The sequence below is a fragment of the Diospyros lotus genome, chromosome 8 (genome assembly GCF_014633365.1).
Source record: "Diospyros lotus cultivar Yz01 chromosome 8, ASM1463336v1, whole genome shotgun sequence".
Lineage (NCBI taxonomy): Eukaryota > Viridiplantae > Streptophyta > Magnoliopsida > Ericales > Ebenaceae > Diospyros > Diospyros lotus.
The window spans coordinates 11,192,147-11,214,034 of record NC_068345.1 but is presented as its reverse complement, the minus strand read 5'-3'; the positions used below and the strand labels follow the sequence as shown (position 1 = coordinate 11,214,034).

At 36.7% G+C, this 21,888-nt stretch overlaps 1 protein-coding gene and 1 pseudogene across 1 annotated transcript in view; both read right to left on the bottom strand.

The window, feature by feature from the left end:
• Positions 1–21,496, bottom strand: part of LOC127807556 (uncharacterized) — a 51,814-nt gene extending 30,318 nt beyond the window's left edge. Inside the window, exons 1-2 of the mRNA XM_052345506.1 lie at positions 21,038–21,496; positions 4,905–5,678 (exon numbers count right to left, since the gene is read on the bottom strand). Of these exons, the coding sequence (XP_052201466.1) occupies positions 4,905–5,678; positions 21,038–21,275 (1,012 nt within the window). The 5' untranslated portion in view covers positions 21,276–21,496. The remainder of the gene's footprint in view (positions 1–4,904; positions 5,679–21,037) is intronic.
• On the bottom strand, positions 11,687–11,758 carry LOC127809015 (small nucleolar RNA snoR35; annotated as a pseudogene).
• Positions 21,497–21,888: the final 392 nt, after the last annotated feature.

Below are 21,888 nucleotides of genomic sequence, written 5' to 3'. Positions count from 1 at the left end.
GTGGAATCTTGGAAAACATCTGAAAGAATCTGTCCAGCCTCTTGGCCAAACCCTCCATCAAAGCATCCAACTTGTTTTCCAATGACTAAATACTTTCCTGATTCTTGCTCGCCCCAGACTCCAATGCTTCCAGTCAAGTTTGCAAATTGATCAATAGGGAGTTAACCTGGTTGACCTATGGTTGTAGTTGCTTCATTCGAGTTCCATCACCATAGCTCCTAAACTTGCAGATGCAACAATCCAAGACACAATTGCTTTGATACCAGATTGTCAGGACCCTAGGTTTCGAATCTAGGGTTTCTAGTTGACAGTCGTGGAAGAAGAAAGAAATAGGGAGAGATGAGAAGAATTAGGGAGAAAACAGAGAGAAAAAAAAAAGAAGAGGAAAACAGAGAATGAATAGAGAGAAAATGAGAGAACTTTCATAATGTCTTGGTACAAAGTGGCATAGCCTTATATATGGCTATCCACAACAGTTAATTGGTTACATTGTAATAGATTCTACTAATAGCTTATTACAATTCCAGTAGTTTGTTGCCAACTACTATAACTATAATACTTCCAATTGAAACAACTTCAACTACTACTTTCTGCTATCTCCTATCTCTTAATTCTTCTGATCATGACAGATCGATACACAAAATTGCAAGACAATCACCTACCTAGAGAAATCAAAAAAATGGGATGGGGAGACTATATATATACATAATAGTCAAATAATGCAACCCCAGAACCATAGAACCTGCAACTTATTATCCTGTAGATACCTCTCCATTTCCAACTTGATATATTCAAGTTTTACAGGAAATGGTGAAGAAATTTAAAATGATCAGTATCTTGTATCTGAAAAAAAATGATAATAGAATTCAAAAAAAAAAAAAAGTAAAACCACCAGATCAAAACTTCATTGTATATAAAATAGAAATTGAAATCAAATCTACAATCTCATTTTGCATTACTCTAATTAAATATCATCAACAGCGATGAAATCCAAAAACAACCAACAATTTCAGGTGTGCAAACACATATCATGCCCCCACCTGCCCAAACACACATGGGTGCACACAAGTGTGCTCACAAGCGTTCACATGGACACACAGGGAGTCTGATGCTCAAAATTGAAGGAAAAATTTAAAATAAAAGAAAACGGAAACCTATATGTAAGGGATAATTTTAATGTGGGCCAATGTAATTATAGAAATTTGGAGGGTATTTCCTGTCATTTTGTGCAATTAATATTTGATTAAAGATAAAAAAATGCAAGACAAAACTAATAAAATTTAGAAAAATATTTTTCATTCCATCAAAATAATAAAATATTTCTCCGAGATATTCAATGAATGTGATGAAACAAATATTGCATTAGAACATCTTGATAGTTTTGAAGAAGATAAAAATTGTATGTTCCATATACTTATTGTTTGAAAAATAGTGAAGAAACCCATAAAATAGATGAATGATTAAGCGATTCAACCAAATAATATTACAATAGAAGCATGAAAATGCATGATAGAAGAAGGCATTTTATGGTTAACATAACAATGCAATGTGACCCTCAAATCAAAAAAGATGTATGATGAATGGACAAAAGACACAATACCAAGCTGAACAGATATTCAATGTATGATGAGTGCCTATTAAGAATAAAGAAGATATTCAAAAAATTACACAATATATACATTGGATTGAACAGATTTAAACAAGCTGAATACCAAGAAGATGTATTCGAGTACCTTAGATGAATTACTCAAGAAGGATTAGAACAAGTAGGAAGAATACTCGATTGAAAAGAGGACTACTTTTCCTGCCTTTCATTGATCTCTAGCATGGTATATATACACGAATACATCTGAAATAACTTCCTAAAATACGGGAATAAGTTTCTGATATGATAAAGATAATCAAAACTTAAAACTTATTTTTCTGCTGGAATTATCTTCTAAGGACTGTTTAATCCCCTGCTTTCTTGGAGTCTTAACCTCTTATCTTGTAGCCTTCTCTTATGTTGGTTTTCGACTATCAAGATTTCAACTTTTTAATTTTTCCAACATATATATATCAAGTTAATGAGCCACATCAAGAAAATTTGAAAGACGGTGGTTGAGCAAAGCATGAGAAGAGAAACTAAGGTCTCTAAAACCTAATTTATTTTCATGCTTTGCAAATTAACAATGGAAGCTATATTCTTGCTATTGAGGTGGCTAATGAACAAGTCTAGAGATAAACAAAAAATTTTAAAAATGGCGTTTACAAACTTAGGAAACTCTGGTGAAGTTCCATAGAAATCTTATGGAGGGTTTTGGAGAAATAAGTGTTGAGCCAATTTGTGATTCTTAGGGAATCTACCCCAGGTTTTGATGATTGATAACACATGTAAAGCCTTAAGCACAAGTTTTCATAATGAATTTTTTGGTTAAGAGCTATCAAAAATCTTCCCGGAGTCACGATAGTTGACTAGGAGCTCATAGCCAAACCAATTCGAACACTGGTTAAATATAGGGGAAGCACTTAGTCAACATCACATCTCATAGCTGAACAAATTTGAACGCTGGTTTAATATAGTCAACTACAGTCTCATAGTTGAACCAATTTGAATATTGGTTCAATATAGGCAAAGCATATAATCAATTACACTGTTCATAGGCGATGCAAGTTGCATTCTTGAAAAATATAGTCAAGTGCATGGTCCACCATACCAAGTACAGCCATAGTAAAATGCTTTTTGGATCATCCACTGCAAAGTCAGCTACAGGTCAACTCTACTGCAATAATAGCTAGTTTTTGGCACTTGCAGATTTTGTGCAGGTGTTGCTTTCAAGCATTTAATGCACGTTTGTTGAAAACGCTTAAATGGAGCCTTGGAGTACAAATACAGCTTCATAAACACAAAGTAAGGCTATTAATGTATTTATATCATTGATATTGTTGCTTTGTTATTAATTGTTCTTCATCTTCATATTTGGTCCAAGTGTGGACAAAGTGTTTTTATACTTTGTATATAAACATTTGTCAGGTTATTTGGAACTGTAACCAAGTTTCTGATGTGAACTTGTGGGAAAGCCTCAGCAGATTTATTGATACTGGAACACAAGGTGGGTTTGCCTTGTAGAGTGGATGTAGGGATGGTAGACACCAAAACTAAATTTCTTGTGTATTTTTGTGTTGTTTACTGTTGTTATGTTTGAAACACTAGAAATCTCATATTGGCACCAGACATATAAATAAAATAGCTTCTGAAAGGTACTAAAAATTAATTTTTTTTTGAAATCAAAATAGAATCAATTCACCTGCACCCCCTCTTGAATATAACCACAAGGCTACTAAATTTATTATATTTAAACAGTAGCAAAAGATGTCTACATAGCAATTATATTTCAATATGTGGAGCTGAAAAACCAGGAGGTGGAGTGAACTTTATAAGTATCATAAAAATTTTCCATCAGTAAATAGCGCAAAGAAAGAGCATACAGTTTTTATTTCTTTCAACTAGCTTGTTTTTAGAAAAATGATAAAATTAAAATAGGGTTAATTACCAAAAAAGGACCCAACTTTTAATGTATTTTCAATTATGTACCTAACTTTTAATTTGTATCAATTTTGTCTTGTCATCAATTTATCGGCAAAAGAGACTGCTAATTTCTGACGTGTTATTCTCAGTTAAGTGACCGATCTTAAAAAAGATGAATTGACCAAATATGGTGACTTGAAATACCACATCACTTCTCTACAAATCTCCTAATTGCTAAACACGATGGACCAAATTACACATTAGGGTACTACCAACCAAGAATTTGATATCTCCAGCAAGGTGAATATAACAAATGATATTAACAAAAGACAGAATGTTGTACAAATTTGAAACAAATTGAAAGTCTCATCCTTGTATTGAAAATATTGAAAGTTTGGTACATAGTTGAAACACAGTAAAAATCCTTGTATTGAAAATATTGAAAGTTCAGTACACAGTTGAAACACAGTAAAAGGTGAGTCTTTTATTCGTAATTAACCCATTAAAATATAAGATTATGAATTTGGTCATATACTCAGGGAACCAAAATAATTAAAGTACTTAGCAAGCATAAAGAAATACTGAAGCTGCAACTGAATCAGAATGGATAATTAGTCATTTCTCAAGTTCCAATTATTTTAAAGAAGTAATTTCAAACTCAAGCAATGATAACTTGCATATAAATTCAGCAATTGCATTATTAAAATCAAAAATAAAAAAGAAAATGAAAGGCTATTACTTTTCAAATGGAAACTAAAATATCATATAGTAGATATTTAAATTGACAAACAAAAGACATGCCAACTTAAGTAGACAGAAAATCCTGAACTGAAAGGATCCTATTCTGACAATTCATGAGAGAGAGAGAGAGAGAGAGATGAAAGTGAAAATCAAATACAAAATAAGGCTTTTCAAAGACTCAAAGCTACTAAACATATCCTTTATCTCCGTAATTGATATGACGTGAAAGATTTTGAAACTAAAATCTATACAATATGAAGCTGGCAGGTGAATATGGTTAATCTAAATGAGAAAAGGCGAGATATAACTCGAAGATACCAAGATGGCAGCAATATGGAAATAACATTTAAAGACAGATAAATAGTTAAATACTCTTGGTTTGTTAGCAAAAGCCAAAGGCATTTACTCCAAAACAAAGGAGCTGTGCAGTAACAGAACTTCTCCACATAGTTTAGTAAGTAATGCATCTGTACCCACCTCTAATATGAATCTAACTACAATTTTAATCAGAGTTAAGAAAGCCAGTGAGAATGAGTGACTTGACCAGAAAAACAGAACACCCACCCAAACTTGGTTATAAGGGAATAATAAAATAAGATGAAGAGAAAAAAAAAAGTGCATATCTACAATTGTTTTCAAAGCTAGAAACAATTACCAGAAAATTTGCGGTGCCTCGATTTCTTTCTAGGAGCTGAACGCCTTTCAGAAGTAGACTTTCCAGCAGATTGACCATCAAGAACTCTCACAGACCTGGAATTTGCATTCATTTTACCAGAATGATTTATAGAAGAATTTTCATCAGAAACCCCAGTGGAAGCATCCACCTGTTCCTCATCAGAAGAGTCTATGCCATCCACATTGTGGGATCTGGCTACATCTGCATTGTCCTCGTTGACTTTGCTATTATCATATTCTTCCACCTGAGAATCATTCAAATCAATGCCATCATCGTACTCATCATCAGTATCAATTTCCTCATTATGATGCCCTACATGATTTTGATTATGGAACTGACTTTTGTTGTTATTTTCCTGTCTTGATTCCCCAACACCCTTCAAAGAGGCCTCATATTCTTCCTCATACATCTTCAGTTCATCACGGCCAGCTTCATTATACAAACCAGCACCTCTAGTCTTTGTAACTTTAGATTCATCAACAGAAGACTTCTTATCACCACTCCTCCCCTTCATTGAAAAGGGAACCTTGGTAGTGGATGTATCCAGCTCATCCCTGTTAGTGTGCTCTAAGGTATCCTCATTGTAATCCTCATCCCTTCTCCTATCATCCCTGTCCCAATACCTAGAATCTCGACCATGTGCCACTGAACCACGCCCAAACTTGACTTTTGATCTCTGCGTTCGAGTCACATTTGTGAGAAAATCAGAATCAATCCTCAAGTCATTGTCCTGAGGATGATAATCATTTATTTCTGCAACAAGACAGTGTCAAGTGAACAATAAGTAGGCAAATTAAATTGAATACTGCATAATTCTGGATAACAAAATTAAGAAAGCCAATTTCTTCCAGAAATTTTAACAATTTATTGTTCAGTGATAATCTCAAAATCACCATGCACTCAGCTTATTGGGCTTTCCTATCCGTTTGGTATTTTATTGCCACATTCATACACTCATTCCAAAAGATGACAGATAAAAAAAAAATCAAAGGTTCCTGTTGTTAAGTAATTATACTGACAACAGAGAAGTTACTAAATTAGCATGAATGACTTGTTTCCAAAAAGCTTAATCACTGAGAACATGACATGTCATTGCTACTTAAAGAAAACAAACAAATAAACAAATAGCAATCATATGTTTTTCCAAAACTACGAGAAAGGCATTCAAAATGAAAAAAAAAAAATCCTTTTTATTTTTCATGAAGCAACAGAATTAATATGTAAGCACTGCCATATGGGGGACAACCCCCATACAAATGAAAAATGCAACAAATTAATAGATTCCAGTTGGTTCTTTACTGGGCTGAAGGAAGACAAGAAGTAATTTTCTCTCTTATTTGGTGTATGTTATTTATAGACAATATTGTCTCAGCGGATGAGACAAAAGAAGGCATGAATATTAAGCTTGAATTATGGAAGAATGCCTTATAATCTAAAGGTTTTATGTTCAGCAGGTCAAAAACTAAATATCTGGAATATAAATTCGGTAAAAATAGAAAGTGTGATAATGTCATGATAAGACTTGGAGATAAGTTATTCCAAAAAAAAAAAAATCAACTTAGGTATCAGGATCAATTGCTCAAAAACAGGTGATCTTATAGACAAGGCAAGATGTTTAAACTGAAGTGAGCCTAGGATTTTATGCAATCATAAAATCCATTCCAAGATAAAAGAAATTTTTACCAGACAGCTACAAGACCATCTTTGTTGTACAGGTCAAAATATATCATCACATGTAAAATGTGAGTGTAAATGAGATGCAGATGCTACAGTGATGTGCAGCTATAAAATAAATGACAAAAGAAGAAAAAAATTTACTGTTAAGATTAGAGTGCCACCTATTTGGGATGAGATGGAGGAGACATGATTAAGATGGGTTGGCCATGAAAGTAGAAGACTAATATATATAGATGTGAGGTGAGTGGGTAAAATGAAAGAACTTTGTAACAAAGTGGTAGAGAAAGACTAAAGAGAGAACCCTAAAACATGACAAAGGATATAATGACCTTATAGAGGATATGGCCATAACAAAAATGGTTTAAGGCCTAGAATTCACATAGTTGACCCCACTTGACAAAGTTTGTAATTGTTGTTGTAAACATACATATGAAGGGTTAAGAAATTATGAAAATGGAACAAGAAAGGAAATAGACATTAAAAAGTTCCCAAAATATTTTCCATGGAAAACAACAACAACAACATATCATCTCTATCCCACTATGTGGGGTTGGAATTTTATTTGATTTGATGAGTTTTACACTGCTTGTCAACTACCTAACGCAACCCCCCTCCTTTATCCCACAAAGAGTGAATGATTAAATTGATTATCTTCAAATTTGTTGTTCCCTACCCTTTGCAAAATCCATGAACCAAAAGGAGCATCATTTGACCCTAGTTTGCAACTAGAGATACCAAAGGGCATAAAGCATGTCGACTCATAAGAAAACCACAAACGCTCGTGCAGAGAAGTTATACATTTATGTGATTTTCTATATCTTGCTTAAGTGAAAGTATATTTAATTTTTTAACTAGTTATTAGATAAAGCTTCAAATTAGTGAAGCTGGTTAAGAGGAATAATAATTCCTTGCCACCACATGCGTACAGTGGCAAGGAGAGAGAACAATAGGTTACTTACAGCTGCCAGCTCTTGTTAAAAGTTAACTTCAAACTAGCTAAGTGATTAGGGTATGCCTGTCAAAACTTAACTTGTTAATCTACCGCTTGGCACACAGCCAACACTTGAAATTCCAATACATAACTGGTGCTAAGATCCAACACCAACACACGCTTGTGTTGTAATCAAGTTCCACCATGTGCTTGCCCTGTCTCTGTTGCTTAGAAAAGGAAACCACAAAAGGGGGAAAAGAAAGAATAAGGAAAAAAGAAAGTAAACTAAGAGTAAGGAGGAGTGTTCTCCAAAGCAAAACAACAGGAAGAAAATAGAAGAAGGTTATTACAGAGGAAAGGAAGGTTGTTGTAGAGAAAAGTTTGAATTCTTCCTCTTTTGAGGTAGGATGAACGCCCTTCCCCTTTTGTTCTTAACATGTTTATATAAAGTTAGCACCAAAATAAAGTGTTCATGGGTTATTCTACAGCCTGTTAGTGTTGAATTAGGTGACTCCAAAACACTATTGTGCTATTTTTTGTACTGCACATGCTGCACTCAGTAGGTTATATTGTGTGCATACATAATCTATTGACATGAGGCCTAAACCACATGTTAGTAGGGTAACTTCAAAGAACTAGCAGCTCGAGAACCTGACATAGTCAAGAAATGAGGGATTTATGAGCTTCCAAATTGATGGCACATAATGTATCCGCTGATGCAATCTGAAAATATCCAATAACATCAGGTTCTGCTCTATCTGGAAGCCTTTGATTGATCTTAGTTGGTATGTCATATTAAACTTATTGCATTAAATTTTATGTTTTGAAGAATTTTATCAATTTTAAGACTTTAGAAATGATCATTCTATCTTCCGAAATCCCTTAGACATGTTAGTTTTAAACAGAGTCAATCTAACCTTATTAGAGTGAGAATTAATTTCAGAAAAGATTCATAAGCACAATACTCTTGGATCTTTCTTTGGCATGGTCTTCATGGACTTTTGTCATAGACTAAGGGTCCTAAAGCTAAATTTTGGGAGATTTTTCATGACCCTAGGGAGCAATAGAGGGACAACATTGTAATAGGGATATAATAGTTGTTAGGAGATATTTTATAATTTGTTAGAATTACAGTTGTACTACACATGGGAGCATGGGCTGAGGCCAAAGGGTTGTATTGCACATGGGTGCAGGGGCTGTGAGCCTATAAATAAGCCATTACTGTAGGAGGGTAGGTATGTTTGAATTGATAAATGAATGCTCTGATTTCCTCTCTTGAATTCTCTCTCAATCTCCCTCTTGTTTCCCTCTGCTCTCTCTTATCTCTCCCTTTCTCTTTTCAGATCTGCAACTCTCCCTCATTTCTATCCATATTTGCCCCCAATTCTGTCCAATTTCCCCTCTAATCATTTTGTTCATGATCCTAAACCCCTCGGATTCTTGCAATTTCCAATCCTAACCCTAGGCTAAACCATAAGTACATGACAATTGGTATCAGAGCCAACGATTCTCGGCTGTGATTCCGTCAATTTTAGTAGTGAATTCAACTCAGCCACGTACTGGAGGTAGATTCGAGACATCAGGATCCTAGCGATCGTGATTGAATCAGTGAATTGCGGTGACCCACCACGATTGGCTGGGAATTGTGGACTGCCGATCCATAGCAGGTGGTGCGATCGAAGCCAATCCCTTTGGAAGGTGGTGCTAGAGGCAATCTCCTAGCCACGACTCTGACCGTCAATTCAACATAAGCTATCAAGTAGTGTGTGTAGGTGAAACCAATTCTTGTGGTCCAAACGAGTATACGTTAGTGATTAGGCAAAGCAGATCCAGCAACAGATTCGGAATGGGCAAGACTAGAGGTTGATGATCGATTGCGAATTTTAGTAAGTCTTGCTTGGAATTGATGTGCAAAGCGAGGTCGGACGAATACCGACTTGAATCCAACAGATCTAAGTCCAAGTCTTGAAGATGAAGCTGGTGGTTGACTCGGGGTGGGAAATTCAGAGTGTCGCCCGACTTTTGGAGGCAATTTTGAAGAAGGAGACCGGTTGAATCTCGGAATTTGATTCCGACACACGAGGAGGGAATTGGTGCAATAGGTTCAGCTGTGAGAAATGATACTGTTGAGGTTTGCCTATAGTTTTTCAATTGGAAGATCAGTAGGAGCGTTGATGGCTTTTGGCTGGAAGCTATTAGACAATTAGGGTTTTTTAAGCCAAAGTGTAACTAATGTAAACTTTGGGGTCTAACTGTAATATCTCATATTTGATTACTTATATGGGGGGTTCCGCCTCCTCTATAAATAAGAGGGCAAGGCAGTAGTCTAGAATAATCTTCTTTCTTTTCAAGTTCTCAGTTACTATTGTGAGTACTTTTGTTTTAGAGAAAGTGAGACTTGCGTATTGAGTTATTGGGCTTTCTTGGAGTGAACAAGGGATTATACTTGAACGATAGGATTGAGAGAGGGCTTGGGTTTTGTACTGATCAGTTTCTTCTCAATAAAAGCTGCTCGATTGGGGTGTTGGACTGCTGGATGTAGAGTCAATTAAATTGGCTCGAACTAGGATAAATCTGTTGTCTCCTTTATAGTTTGATCTTTTCAATTCTATTAATTTCTTTCTATTGTTCATTTTTCTGTTCTTATAATTCCACTGCATTCGTGAGTGTTGGAGAGGGTTTATGAGAGGGTTTTCTCGCCTAAGGGTATAATCTAAGAGTCCTAAGGTTAACAGATACTCCTCTTTCGACAATTGAAAGGCGAAGAACCCTAGCCAATTCCGTGTACATCCTTAGCCTTCGTTCGCTGCGGCCTGTGCAAATTTCGAATTCCTAGCGACGGTCCTCTACTACAAGCACTGGTGTTCAACTACTGCATGAATTTGAGAAATTGCAGCTATCCATAGCGATCGATTCTCAATTCCGAAAAATCTCGTGGTTGCATCACAGTCAATGTTATGTTGTTGTCTCGAGTATAAGATAAAGTCAGTCCTAGAATATCAGTGAAGGTAGTGCACATAAGTGGCTATTGAAGATTTAGATAGAAAATTGTATCCCATGTGAAATAAGTGAAAGTTATGGGGTTAAACTGTAATTATCTAGAATCTTCATTGGGATGTCCGCCCTATTCTATAAATAGAGGGAAAAGGTAAACTGAGAGAGACAGAATTTATTAATTCTGTGCGAGTACAATTTATGTTCGTTCTGAGAGGAAAGGCCAGAGGGAAAGAGATAGTCCTTTGTAATCTTGGTGAGCGATTGAGGGTGTACTCAGGTATTGCTTGTACTGATCGGTTTCTAAATAAGATAAAGGCTGCTTTTGGGGTAATTTAAAGGCTGGATGTATAGTTGTAACCATTGCAATCCGAACCAAAATATATCTCTTGGCTGTTCTTGTGGTTTGATTGTTTCATTTCTGTTTTTATTCCTTTAATTCTGTCTTTCATTACAATTGCATATTTTCTGTTGTTTTAGTTTTGATTTCGGGTAAGGAGTTGAGAGAATTGGCATGTGTAATCATTGTTTGAGTTATCAAAAAGAGCTCCTAATCATAACGGTCAATCAAGGAAGTTGAGCAGCCCAAGCGATTCCAATGGAAATTCCGGAAGTCAATGTTCAAATTTCTGAAGGTGAAACAGGAGGCGACTCTCGGTTAGGTTTTCAACGCTCCTTTACGGTTAATTTTTTATCATTCATAGGTTGTTAATTTCCGACGACTCGGTTCGAATTTTGAGAGGCAAGGTAGATCTGGTGAATTCTGTGGTTGCATCAAAGTTGAGGCAACGTAGCCGAGCAGTCAATCCTTGGTTGTGGTTCCGATTCGAGTTGAAGGTTGCTGAACCAAGAAAATTCTGCAAGATCAGCAATGGCGGAAGGGACGCAGATGAAGAACCTTGAGTCCCGGGTGCAGCAATTCCACTTGACAATCATTGATCTGCAAGCCTGAGTAAAATTACTAGAGATCGAAACTAATAGCCACCATGAAGCAATCATGGTGTTGGATCGAAAGTTGGATACCTTTCTGGGGGCTTGGAGAGAAGGTTAACTGGGATCATAGATGAAGTGGGAGCTCAGATCAAGGATCAACTACAAAATTTCATGGTCATGTTCACTCGCTAAAGTTAGTCATCTCTGAATGGATCGACTTCAAATATTCCAGAGAGTATTGGGAGGTCTTTTGCTACATCTTTCTCTACTCAATCTAGTGCTTGCAGGAACCATTCAAGGACTGCACAATATACATGGGAGCTTTAATGTTCCTTCGAGTAGAGTTCAACAACCTATTGGAAGCCTTTCCTTTAAGTGGAGTTCAACAACCTGTTGGAAGCCTTTCTAGTGGTCGTTTAGCCTCAAACAATCTCCCTATTGCCCTTTCTCAAATATCTCACGGCAGCTCACATGGTCATTCAGGGGTGACAAACAGAGGTGGAATGAGTATTGTTGGGAGCCCTGGATATAGCAATGGCACAAATGGAGTTGGTGGACCTATTCCTAGGATTCTTCCAACCTCTACTGCAATTGGTAACCAGGGTGTTGTTCCAGGAATGGGAGTATCTCCAATTCTTGGAAATGCAGGATCTTGAATTACAAGTTCAATGGGAAACATAGTCGGTGGGGGCAACATTGGGAGCAACATGAGCTCTGGTGAGGTTGCTAAGGCAATAGATGCAAAGGGATCATCTGATCTTTTTGAAAAAGAAGTTCATGTAAAGGGATATTCTAGCAAACACAAGAGAAAAGGAATTGCTGAATTATTTGCATGGAATGAAGAGATTCTGACTGAAAATTCAGCCAATATAAAGGAAGTTGGGGTAACAATTTGCCAATCTTCTGGACGTGCACTAGACCACATTGAAGAAACTATGGTGGGGAAAGTTGGTCAGGACAACAACCGACAACTTTTAGCTGCTCACTTGGATCAACGGAGAGTGATTGATTTTGGTTGTGTTCCACTCGAGGTGTACATGAGAATTATTGCAAATTTGTTATGCATACAGAGGTTTTTCAAAACTTTTCCATCCAAGTTGTCGAAGAGAAGGAAAAAAACATATTGGAAACTGTGGAGGTTTGGCATTTCTTGGGGACAAGAAATGCTTCAAGGCGAGAAAATTGTCATGACCCTAGGAGCAATAGAGGGGCAATACCGTAATAGAGATATAATAGTTGTTAGGAAATATTTTACAATTCGTTAGGATTACAATTGTACTGCACATGGGAGCATGGGGTGAGACCAAACGGTTGTATTGCACATGGGTGCAGGCATTGTTGTTAAAATCCCGATTTTATGCATACGATTTTACGATTTTACGATTCGAAGACCTCCAAACGATTCAAATCCCATGTAAAATCCAATTTGGGATAAAATCCTATAAAATCTCGATTTTACATATACGATTTTACGCTTCAGAGATCCCCAAACGATTTTACTATTCAAAGACCTCCATTGATTTAAGTTGTAATTTAGAGGATGCTTCCAACGTCTCAATGTCACATAGCATCTGACATTGGAACTTATGCAATGAATTGTTATATTTTGCCTCTAAATTGGAACTTGATTTAACATTGATTGCATAAGTTCCAATATCACATAGCATCTAACATTAATTGCATAAATTTCAATTTATTTGATTTAAATTATAATTTTTACTTGATTTAACATTGATTGCATAAGTAAATCAAGACAAACAAGTAATTAATTAATGGACCACCCAACTCCAAATTGGGATATTACTTGATTTAATCAATGTTAAATCAAGAAAAAATTACAATCTAAATCTAATGGAAGACGTTGGAAGCATCCTCTAAAGAATTTTAAGCTATATTTTACCTCTAAATTACCTATATTTTGCCTTTAAATTGCCTATACCAACCTGTTAGTTTTTGAGCTATATTTTGGAAATATCATCTTTTGAATTATAATAAGGAATAATTAGGTTATTAAATGATATTAATTCATTTTCTACAAAATTATGTTATTATAAACATATATTTACAAAAATTAAAGGGTATTTTTAATTATCTCTAAAATCTTACGATTTTAAGATTCGATTATACGATACGATTTTATGGACCCTTTGTCGATCCCACTTAAAATCCCGATTTTAACAACCTTGGGTGCAGGGGCTACGAGGCTATAAATAAGCCATTGCTGTAGGAGGGTAGGTATGTTTGAATTGAATGCTCTGATTACCTCTCTTGAATTCTCTCTCAATCTCCCTCCCGTTTCCCTCTGCTCTCTCTAATCTCTCCTTTTCTCTTTTCAAATCTGCAACTCTCCCTCATTTCTATCCATATCTACGCCCAATTCTGTCCAATTTCCCCTCTAATCATTATGTTCTTGATCCTAAACCCCTCAGATTCTTTCGATTTCCAATCCTAACCCTAGGCTAAACCCTAGGTACATGACAACATCTTGGGTGGATTGAGCTCTACCTTAAATCCAACCTTTCACTTAAGTAGTTTTCCCTTCTAATGCATTATATTTTGTGCATTAACATTAATATTGATTAATGTTGAGATTATCCCTTGCTTATGAATATTATGAATATAATTTATGGTGCATTTCTTGGCTAAACATGGTTACGTATTTTATTGTTGCATAGAATGTATGTAATCTCTAATATGCATACTAGATGAAAATGATCATGCATTGCATTGCGTTGCTTACTGTACAACAACGACATATCCAGCCTTTATCCCACTATGTGGGGTCAACTACTTGAATTCTAGACTTCTATGTGGGTTATGCCCCAACAGATAGTTTGTCTAGAATTCATATTTGGATCCGACTAGGTTTTACGCTGGCTGTCGGCTACCTAAAACAACCCTCCTCCTTTATCCGGGCTTGGGACCGGTAGTGGATAACATCTCATTGCGTTGCCTACTGTAACATTGGAAAAATATTTATTGTGTCTTGGACATGGTGGTTGTATGATAATTTAAAACCCTAAATCTCCTCTTGGCAAGTAGGTCTAGATACAAGTGAAACAAGATAGTCATAGTGAAAAAACATGGGGTTTAACAAGATTCCTTGTGAATGCATTCCTTGTTGGATAATTTGCTCCAGGTGATGGAGGTATTATGATTCCATGATGGGTAATATCTAATGAGAAGCGAACTTGCATGCACGCACCATTCACAACAACATTTCCTCAATTCAATGTATGCAATCATTTTTGGTTACCTTTATATGCTATCATATGCAGCTACTCGTCAATGATGCATGATGATCTTCTATTTATATATATTCCACCTAAATAACAAGAATTTCGGGAGTACTGGTGATGTAGGACAGGTAGTCTGGTATTATGAGAATATCAATTGATTGGATGCCTATTTAGGGTTAGAAGACTAGGGATATGTAACGGGTTGTTGTGGGCAATTTGGAGGACAAAGAAGGCTGACAAGATGAATTTCAAGGGCCTAAACTGGTCTAGAGAAGCAGGGTTGCAAAAATAACAATATGAAACTGAAGATTAGGGAAGAGGATAATAGCTCCTAGACATTTCCGTAGGTATCACACCCATGGTTAGAATTGCATTACACAATTCAAAGAAAGCATAACATGCTTAGAGAAAACAGTAAATAATTATTCCATTTACCACTAAAAGAGAGAGAGAGAGAGAGAGAGAGAGATTAATGGTATTGCTAGAGCTCTAGTAATGCTATTCCTACTAGGTAAAGGGAAATCCTTTTCCTATTAGGAAACCAACAAAAACTGAGATTACTAACAGGAAGACAAGAAAAGATCCCATAAATAAAACCTAAACACATAACAGAGTTCACAAAAGACCCTAGGAGACATTATGTAGAATGACATAAAACACCAAAACTATGTGTAATAAAGCTCCCAGGAGGGTCCATCATCCAAAACATCCCAAATCAATACTTGGGCCTTGGAACTAGTTTTAGGATGCCTCTTGTATGTATCTACAGGATGCTGCCAACATCCTCCATCACTTACTGTTGATTCACGGGTAAAAGATAAGGAAGATTAGCTATAATCTCAAAGAGATTTGTTAGTCAAATCATCCTTAGTTGAGGAGTTAATCTTATCTTTGATTTCTTGGAAACTGCTAAATTATCCTCTAATCATATTTAGGATACTTTCCTATTCTTGTATAGTCAAACTTTCCTATGTTTGTACAGCCATATATTTCCTAGTTTTTAGCAAGTGTAATTATTCCTATGATGTAATCTTAGACCCTATAAACAGGGCTGTATCTTTTATGTAATGTAGTAAAGAACAGTTTATTTTTCAACACTTATTCACTTGTAAATAGGCACCTATTTCACGAAGGATAGAAAGGTGTTGTCTCTTAGTTTCAGCAACAAGCTTGCCTATGACTACAACAACACAGAGAAATTCCAAGCAACAGCCCCTAATGCTGTTGAAAAGAGAGAATCAGGCACTAAAGTTGCTAAAAAAGGGAACAAAGGCCAAGCTTGTCGCTGAAACTAAGAGACAGTACCTTTTTATCCTAACTAAGGAGTGCTTTCAAGCTGGAAGCAGAAAATCAAGCGCTGTTTGTGTAGTTGCTGCACAAGAATTGAAGGAATCAGCTATTGGAGTGATCTAAATGTAGCATTAGAGGTTAAGAAGTAGTAAGATTTCTCTAATATTGCACCAGAAGAATTACCTAATGAACTCCCTCCTTGGTGAAATATTCAACATGCTATTGACTTTATTGTAGGATCTCAAATTGCCTTATCTACCAGCCTATCTTATAAATTGTAGTGAGAATGTTGGCCACAAAAGCAAGTAGAGGAGCTGCTAGCTATGGGACACATTTGTGAGAGCTTAAGCCCTTGCGCAGTGTTGAAGATAATGAGGCGTTGAGATAATGCCTTTGGGTGCTCGTGTGCTTGTGTGCGAGTTTATTATCTCCGTGTACTTAGTGTGTTATTTGTTATTTTCCAATGCTGTTTGTTTCTGTTTTCATAAGGCAGTTGGTTTGTTATGAGCTGCCTATATAAAGGCAGCTCATGATGTATTATGTGTTGGCTGTTATTCTAATCAAATAAGTTTCTAGCCTTGCGTTTTCCTTAACCTTGGTTCTTCAACACTTCTGTCCTAGGGTTTACTTTTCTTACATGGTATCAGAGCCTCAATTTGTTTAATGGCTTCGAATCAAGCTAACAGCTCCTCCTCTACTCCTTCTCCTTCTCAATCGACATCAATTCTGTCGACTGCTTCTCAATCGGACTTTGCTGCAGTCTCCAAAGCGTTTAGCTTCATTCCGTTGAAATTGGACTCTAAGAACTATATCTTTTGGAAAGCACAAGTTCTTGCGACAATTCGTGCGTTCAACTTGGTTTCGTTTCTAACTAAGTCCTCTTCTCCGTCCAAGTATATTGCGAATTCAAATGGTGATGAGATGACGGTTAATCCTGAATATATGGCCTGGCTTCGGTCTGATCATGACGGTTAATCCTGAATATATGGCCTGGCTTCGGTCTGATCAATTACACCTCAGTTGGCTTTTCTCTACGATTACTGAAGAAGTCTTGGCGCAGGTGATTCAATGTGAATCATCTGCTAAGGTATGGCTCTACCTTGAAAATTTGTATGCTAGACAAACAATAGCCAAGTCTTTTCAATTGAAGCAGCAGTTAAGATCGGTTAAGAAGGGTGATATGTCGATTAATGACTATGTACTGAAGTTAAAAACAATTAGTCATTCCCTTGCGGCTATAGGAGAGCCTTTAAATGATAATGAATTGTTGCTTGCCATTCTAAATGGTTTAGATCAGGACTTTGATACTGTCATCAGCTTGATTACTTACCAAATGGATGAGATTGATTTGGAAAAGGTTCAGTACTAACTACTTATGCATGAACAGCAGTTAGCTATTAAGAATGTACCATTACCAGTAAGTCAGTTTGATTCATTACATTCATCGATGAGTGTTAATATGGCATCACATTCATCTGGTGCATCAAATACTGGTAATGCTGGTTATAACCGAGGAGGATTTTCATCGCGAGGCGGTGGTTCTGGTTTTAGAGGAGGTCGAGGCAGAGGTCGAAACTCTAATAGGCGGATTTAATGCCAACTGTGTGGTAAACCAGGACACTTTGTTGACAAATGCTATTTTCGGTTTGATAAGAATTTTACTCGAGCTAATCAAGGTTTTGGTCAATCTTCTAATGTTGGATTTAATACTGGAAACAACTTTGGTCCCAGTGGTGCATATAATACAACCTTCAGTGATTCTAGTGGAGGCTACACTCAAGACATGGGTTCAGTAACAGCTTTACCTTGTGACAGTGTTCCGAAACCTTTTGCTCCTCATGAACACTGTTCTACAAACTCTTCTTTATCCGATCCAGCTTGGTTTGTTGACTCTGGTGCTACAAATCATATTACCTCAAGCCTTCAAAATTTGTCTTTACACACACCTTATCATGGCGGTGATAGAGTTACAATCGACAATGGTAAACAATTGCCCATAACACATGTTGGCACTGGTATTTTACATACAAAATTGCCTCCTAATTCCTTTCTTTCTATTCCTAACATTCTACATGTTCCTAGTATGCAGAAAAATTTGCTTAGTGTTTCTCAACTTACTAGAGATCATAATGTGGTAGCTGAATTTCACTCTAATGTGTGTTTTGTTAAGGACAAATGTACCGGGAAGGTGCTACTTCAGGGACATCTTAAAGATGGGCTATATCGGCTTGTTTCAGCTCCTTGTTCAGCTGTGAACAGCACTCCAACTTCATCTCTAGCTTCTTATCGTCCTAATTCAGCTTGTGAGTGATAACTTGGCTGCGAAAAGTATGGCAGAAAATCCAGTTTTTCATTCTCGAACTAAACATGTAGGTGTTGATGTTCATTTCGTTCGAGAGAAGGTTGAAAATAGAGAAGTAGAAATTCGGTATGTTCCTACATCCGATCAAGTGGCTGATATTCTCACCAAGAGTTTGTCTAGAGATAGATTCAAGCTGTTGTGCAGTATGCTTGGATTAATTAGTACTCCTATTTGTGCTGATGGTGTTACAGCAGTCAAGAAGTTGCCAGAGCTTCATTTGAAGGGGAATGTTGAAGATAATGAGGCGCTTGATTTGAAGGGGAATGTTGAAGATAATGAGGCGTTGAGATAATGCCTTTGGGTGCTCGTGTGCTTGTGTGCGAGTTTATTATCTCCGTGTACTTAGTGTGTTATTTGTTATTTTCCAATGCTGTTTGTTTCTGTTTTCATAAGGCGGTTGGTTTGTTATGAGCTGCCTATATAAAGGCAGCTCATGATGTATTATGTGTTGGCTATTATTCTAATCAAATAAGTTTCTAGCCTTGCGTTTTCCTTAACCTTGGTTCTTCAACACTTCTGTCCTAGGGTTTACTTTTCTTACACGCAGTCCCTGCTTCCAAAGAAGGATGGTTCGTGGCATATGTGTGTTGACAACCAAGCAATCAACAAGATTACAGTTAAGTATCGATTTCCCATTCCCTACCTTGAAGATATTTTGGATGATAAGAGTGGTTATCTACCATCTTTTCTAAGAATGGTTTGAAGAGTGGTTATCACCAAGTCCACATCAGCCTGATGATGAATGGAAGATGGCTGTTAACACCAAAGATGGCTTCTATGAATTGCTGGTTATGCCATTTGGCCTCACCAATGCTCCTATCACATTTATGAACTTTATAACTCATATATTGAGCCCTTTATTGGTCAGTTCATGGTTGTCTATTTTGATAACTTATTGATTTGAACCAAGACTAAAGAAGAGCATTTTTACAACTTACAACAGTTCTTCACCAAGAGAAATTTTATCTTTAATCCGAACAAGTGGTCATTCATGACTGGAACTATTGTCTTCTTAGGTTGGTGGTTTCTTCTAAAGGAGTAGAGATTAATCCATAAAAAGGTTATAGCCATAAGGGAAGGACCCGTGCCTTGCACTATACAAGAGTTCAAAGGTTTCATGGTTTATGTACTTTCTGTAGGCGTTTCATCAAGATTTGTACCATAATGGCCCTTATTACTAATTCTATGAAGAAACAACAGTTTATTTGGACAAAAGCAGCCACAAAAGCATTTGAAGAAATCAAGAAAAGAATGAATGAAGCACCTGTTCTACACCTTCTAGATTTTTCTAAGGTGTTGAAGTGTCTTGTGATGCATGTAATGTTGATATTGGTGATGTGCATAGTCAAGAAGAGCATCTAATTGCTTATTTCAATGAGAAGCTAAATGAAGCTAAGAAAAAATATTCTACATATGATAAGGAAGTTGAGCTATTGCCATGGCAAGTGGGTTTCTTTCCTGCAAGAATATGCTTTTGTATAAGACTAGAGTCACAACAAACTAGCAAATGCTCTCAGTCATATGGAAAACCGTGAGGCAATAGTTATTTCTTCTATGGCTGTACAAGTTGTGGGGTCACCCACAACAGCATAGCAAACCTTGATCCCACTAGGTGGGTTCACCTACATGAATTCTGCATTTTTCAGTTTACAGAATACAGAAAACTTCTCATCCAGACAAAGAAAATCTTTGAAAAGACAAACCTGCATCAGTAAACATGAACTCTAACAACGATATTAAAATAAAACATTTGTATATTAAGATGAATCTGAAACTACTATTAAATTGAATATGGTCACAAATTCTGCATGGATGGTGTGACTTCACCACTATGAGAAGGGAGAAAATGTTTCATAGAATTTACCAAACTGAAGTCCTGGACAACAAAGAACTGTCAAACAAACAAATTATTACATCAATGGTGACAGATCAGGAAATATGAAATGAATTGGTTCCAATAACCATTGAGCACGCCAATTTTAAAGGGTTGGTGAAATTGCAAAAAAGCAGCTTCAACCACGTTGACAAGGACTCATCAGTTATCAACAATGATTTCCTTATCATTTTGGTTAGTAGAAGGTGATGGTTTGAAGAAACCAATGTTAATTCCTAATCAAGAGGAACGGTAACCAATCTCCCGTACAATGTCAAATTGTTCAGAAATGGGGAATTGAACACTTCGTTTTTGGTATTTAAAAAAGTGAAAGATGTTCAAATTGAGGCTTCATCAAAATTGTTTCCTTTCCATATTAATGTAGATATGTTAATAACTTATGGATATGCTTACTGTGTTCACAGTATCCGCAACATTCAAATCTACTTTTTCAGTTGCAAGTAGTGCGTGCCGTGGTGGTTGGCATACTATTGTAAGCCTGCACCTTTTCTACATAATGCCTGAGCAGCGCACTAAGGACAGACGCAACGACAGCTACTTTGTCATATTATGTATATGCCAATCCAATATGCTTTCAACTGGGCGAGAGCATAAAGGCCTAAACCAATCGCGCAATGCCAGCCCCTTCTCCAATATTGCCAAATTCCAGTTCTAAACTACCGCAGGCTCGTTTCATGCCTTTCAAGCATACTAGATTTACTTAAGACAGTTAACGAACAAACAGATCCCGAAAACAAACAAGGGCTGAGAATTTACGACTCAAATTTCAAACCTAGAAAGATGGTCACGAACCTCTGTCTCCGGAGAGATGCAAGAAAGTGAAGACGGAGACGACAAAACCAAGACAGAGAACGACAATGACGGAGCCGGTGGAGGGCTTCCGGCTCTTGAGGCGGCGGCTGCGGTGGGACTTGTGGGCCGGGGGGGCAGACGACGAGCGAACGCCGATGGAAACGTGATCCGGCTGCGCGCCATTACCGTGGCTCCGGGCTCCTACCCGGTCGAATCCAGATTGCCTGTACTGAGCCATTCCCGCATTGCTGGAGGATTGAGAATTGATTGAAATTTCTAGGGCTTGAAGGATCTAAATGCAGATAGATAGATTTGTCTGGATCGAAGTCAAATTGAGATTCTTAAAAATCACTTTGGGCAGACAGAGGGACAGTGAAGGGTGCGTCGTTCATTACTTGAAATAATTTTATTGGGAATATAAAAATACATAATAATCCAAAAATTAATAATTGGAGTACAGTAAGATCGCCGACGGCGACGTCGGCTTACGAGATGAGATGGCGACGGTTTGTTGCTTATGCAGATTCCGGACTCCTCCTCGCGGCCCGAATGGAATGGGCGATTCATCGAAATCGGATTGAATTTTTTTGTATTTTTTAGATTGAAATCCTCAATTTTTGTATTTTAAATTTATATGGTTTAACCAATTGATGGTAAAGATAAGACTCTTACATCTAATTCAAAATTAAAAAAAAATTCAGACTGAATTTTTTGTAAATTCAAGAAAAATTTGGATTGAATTTCTTGTATATTTTATATTTTAAGATTATCTTAAATTAAATTTACGTGATAATGATAGCCTCGCATATTTAATCTAAAATTTAAGAAAATTTTAGATTACATTTTTTGTA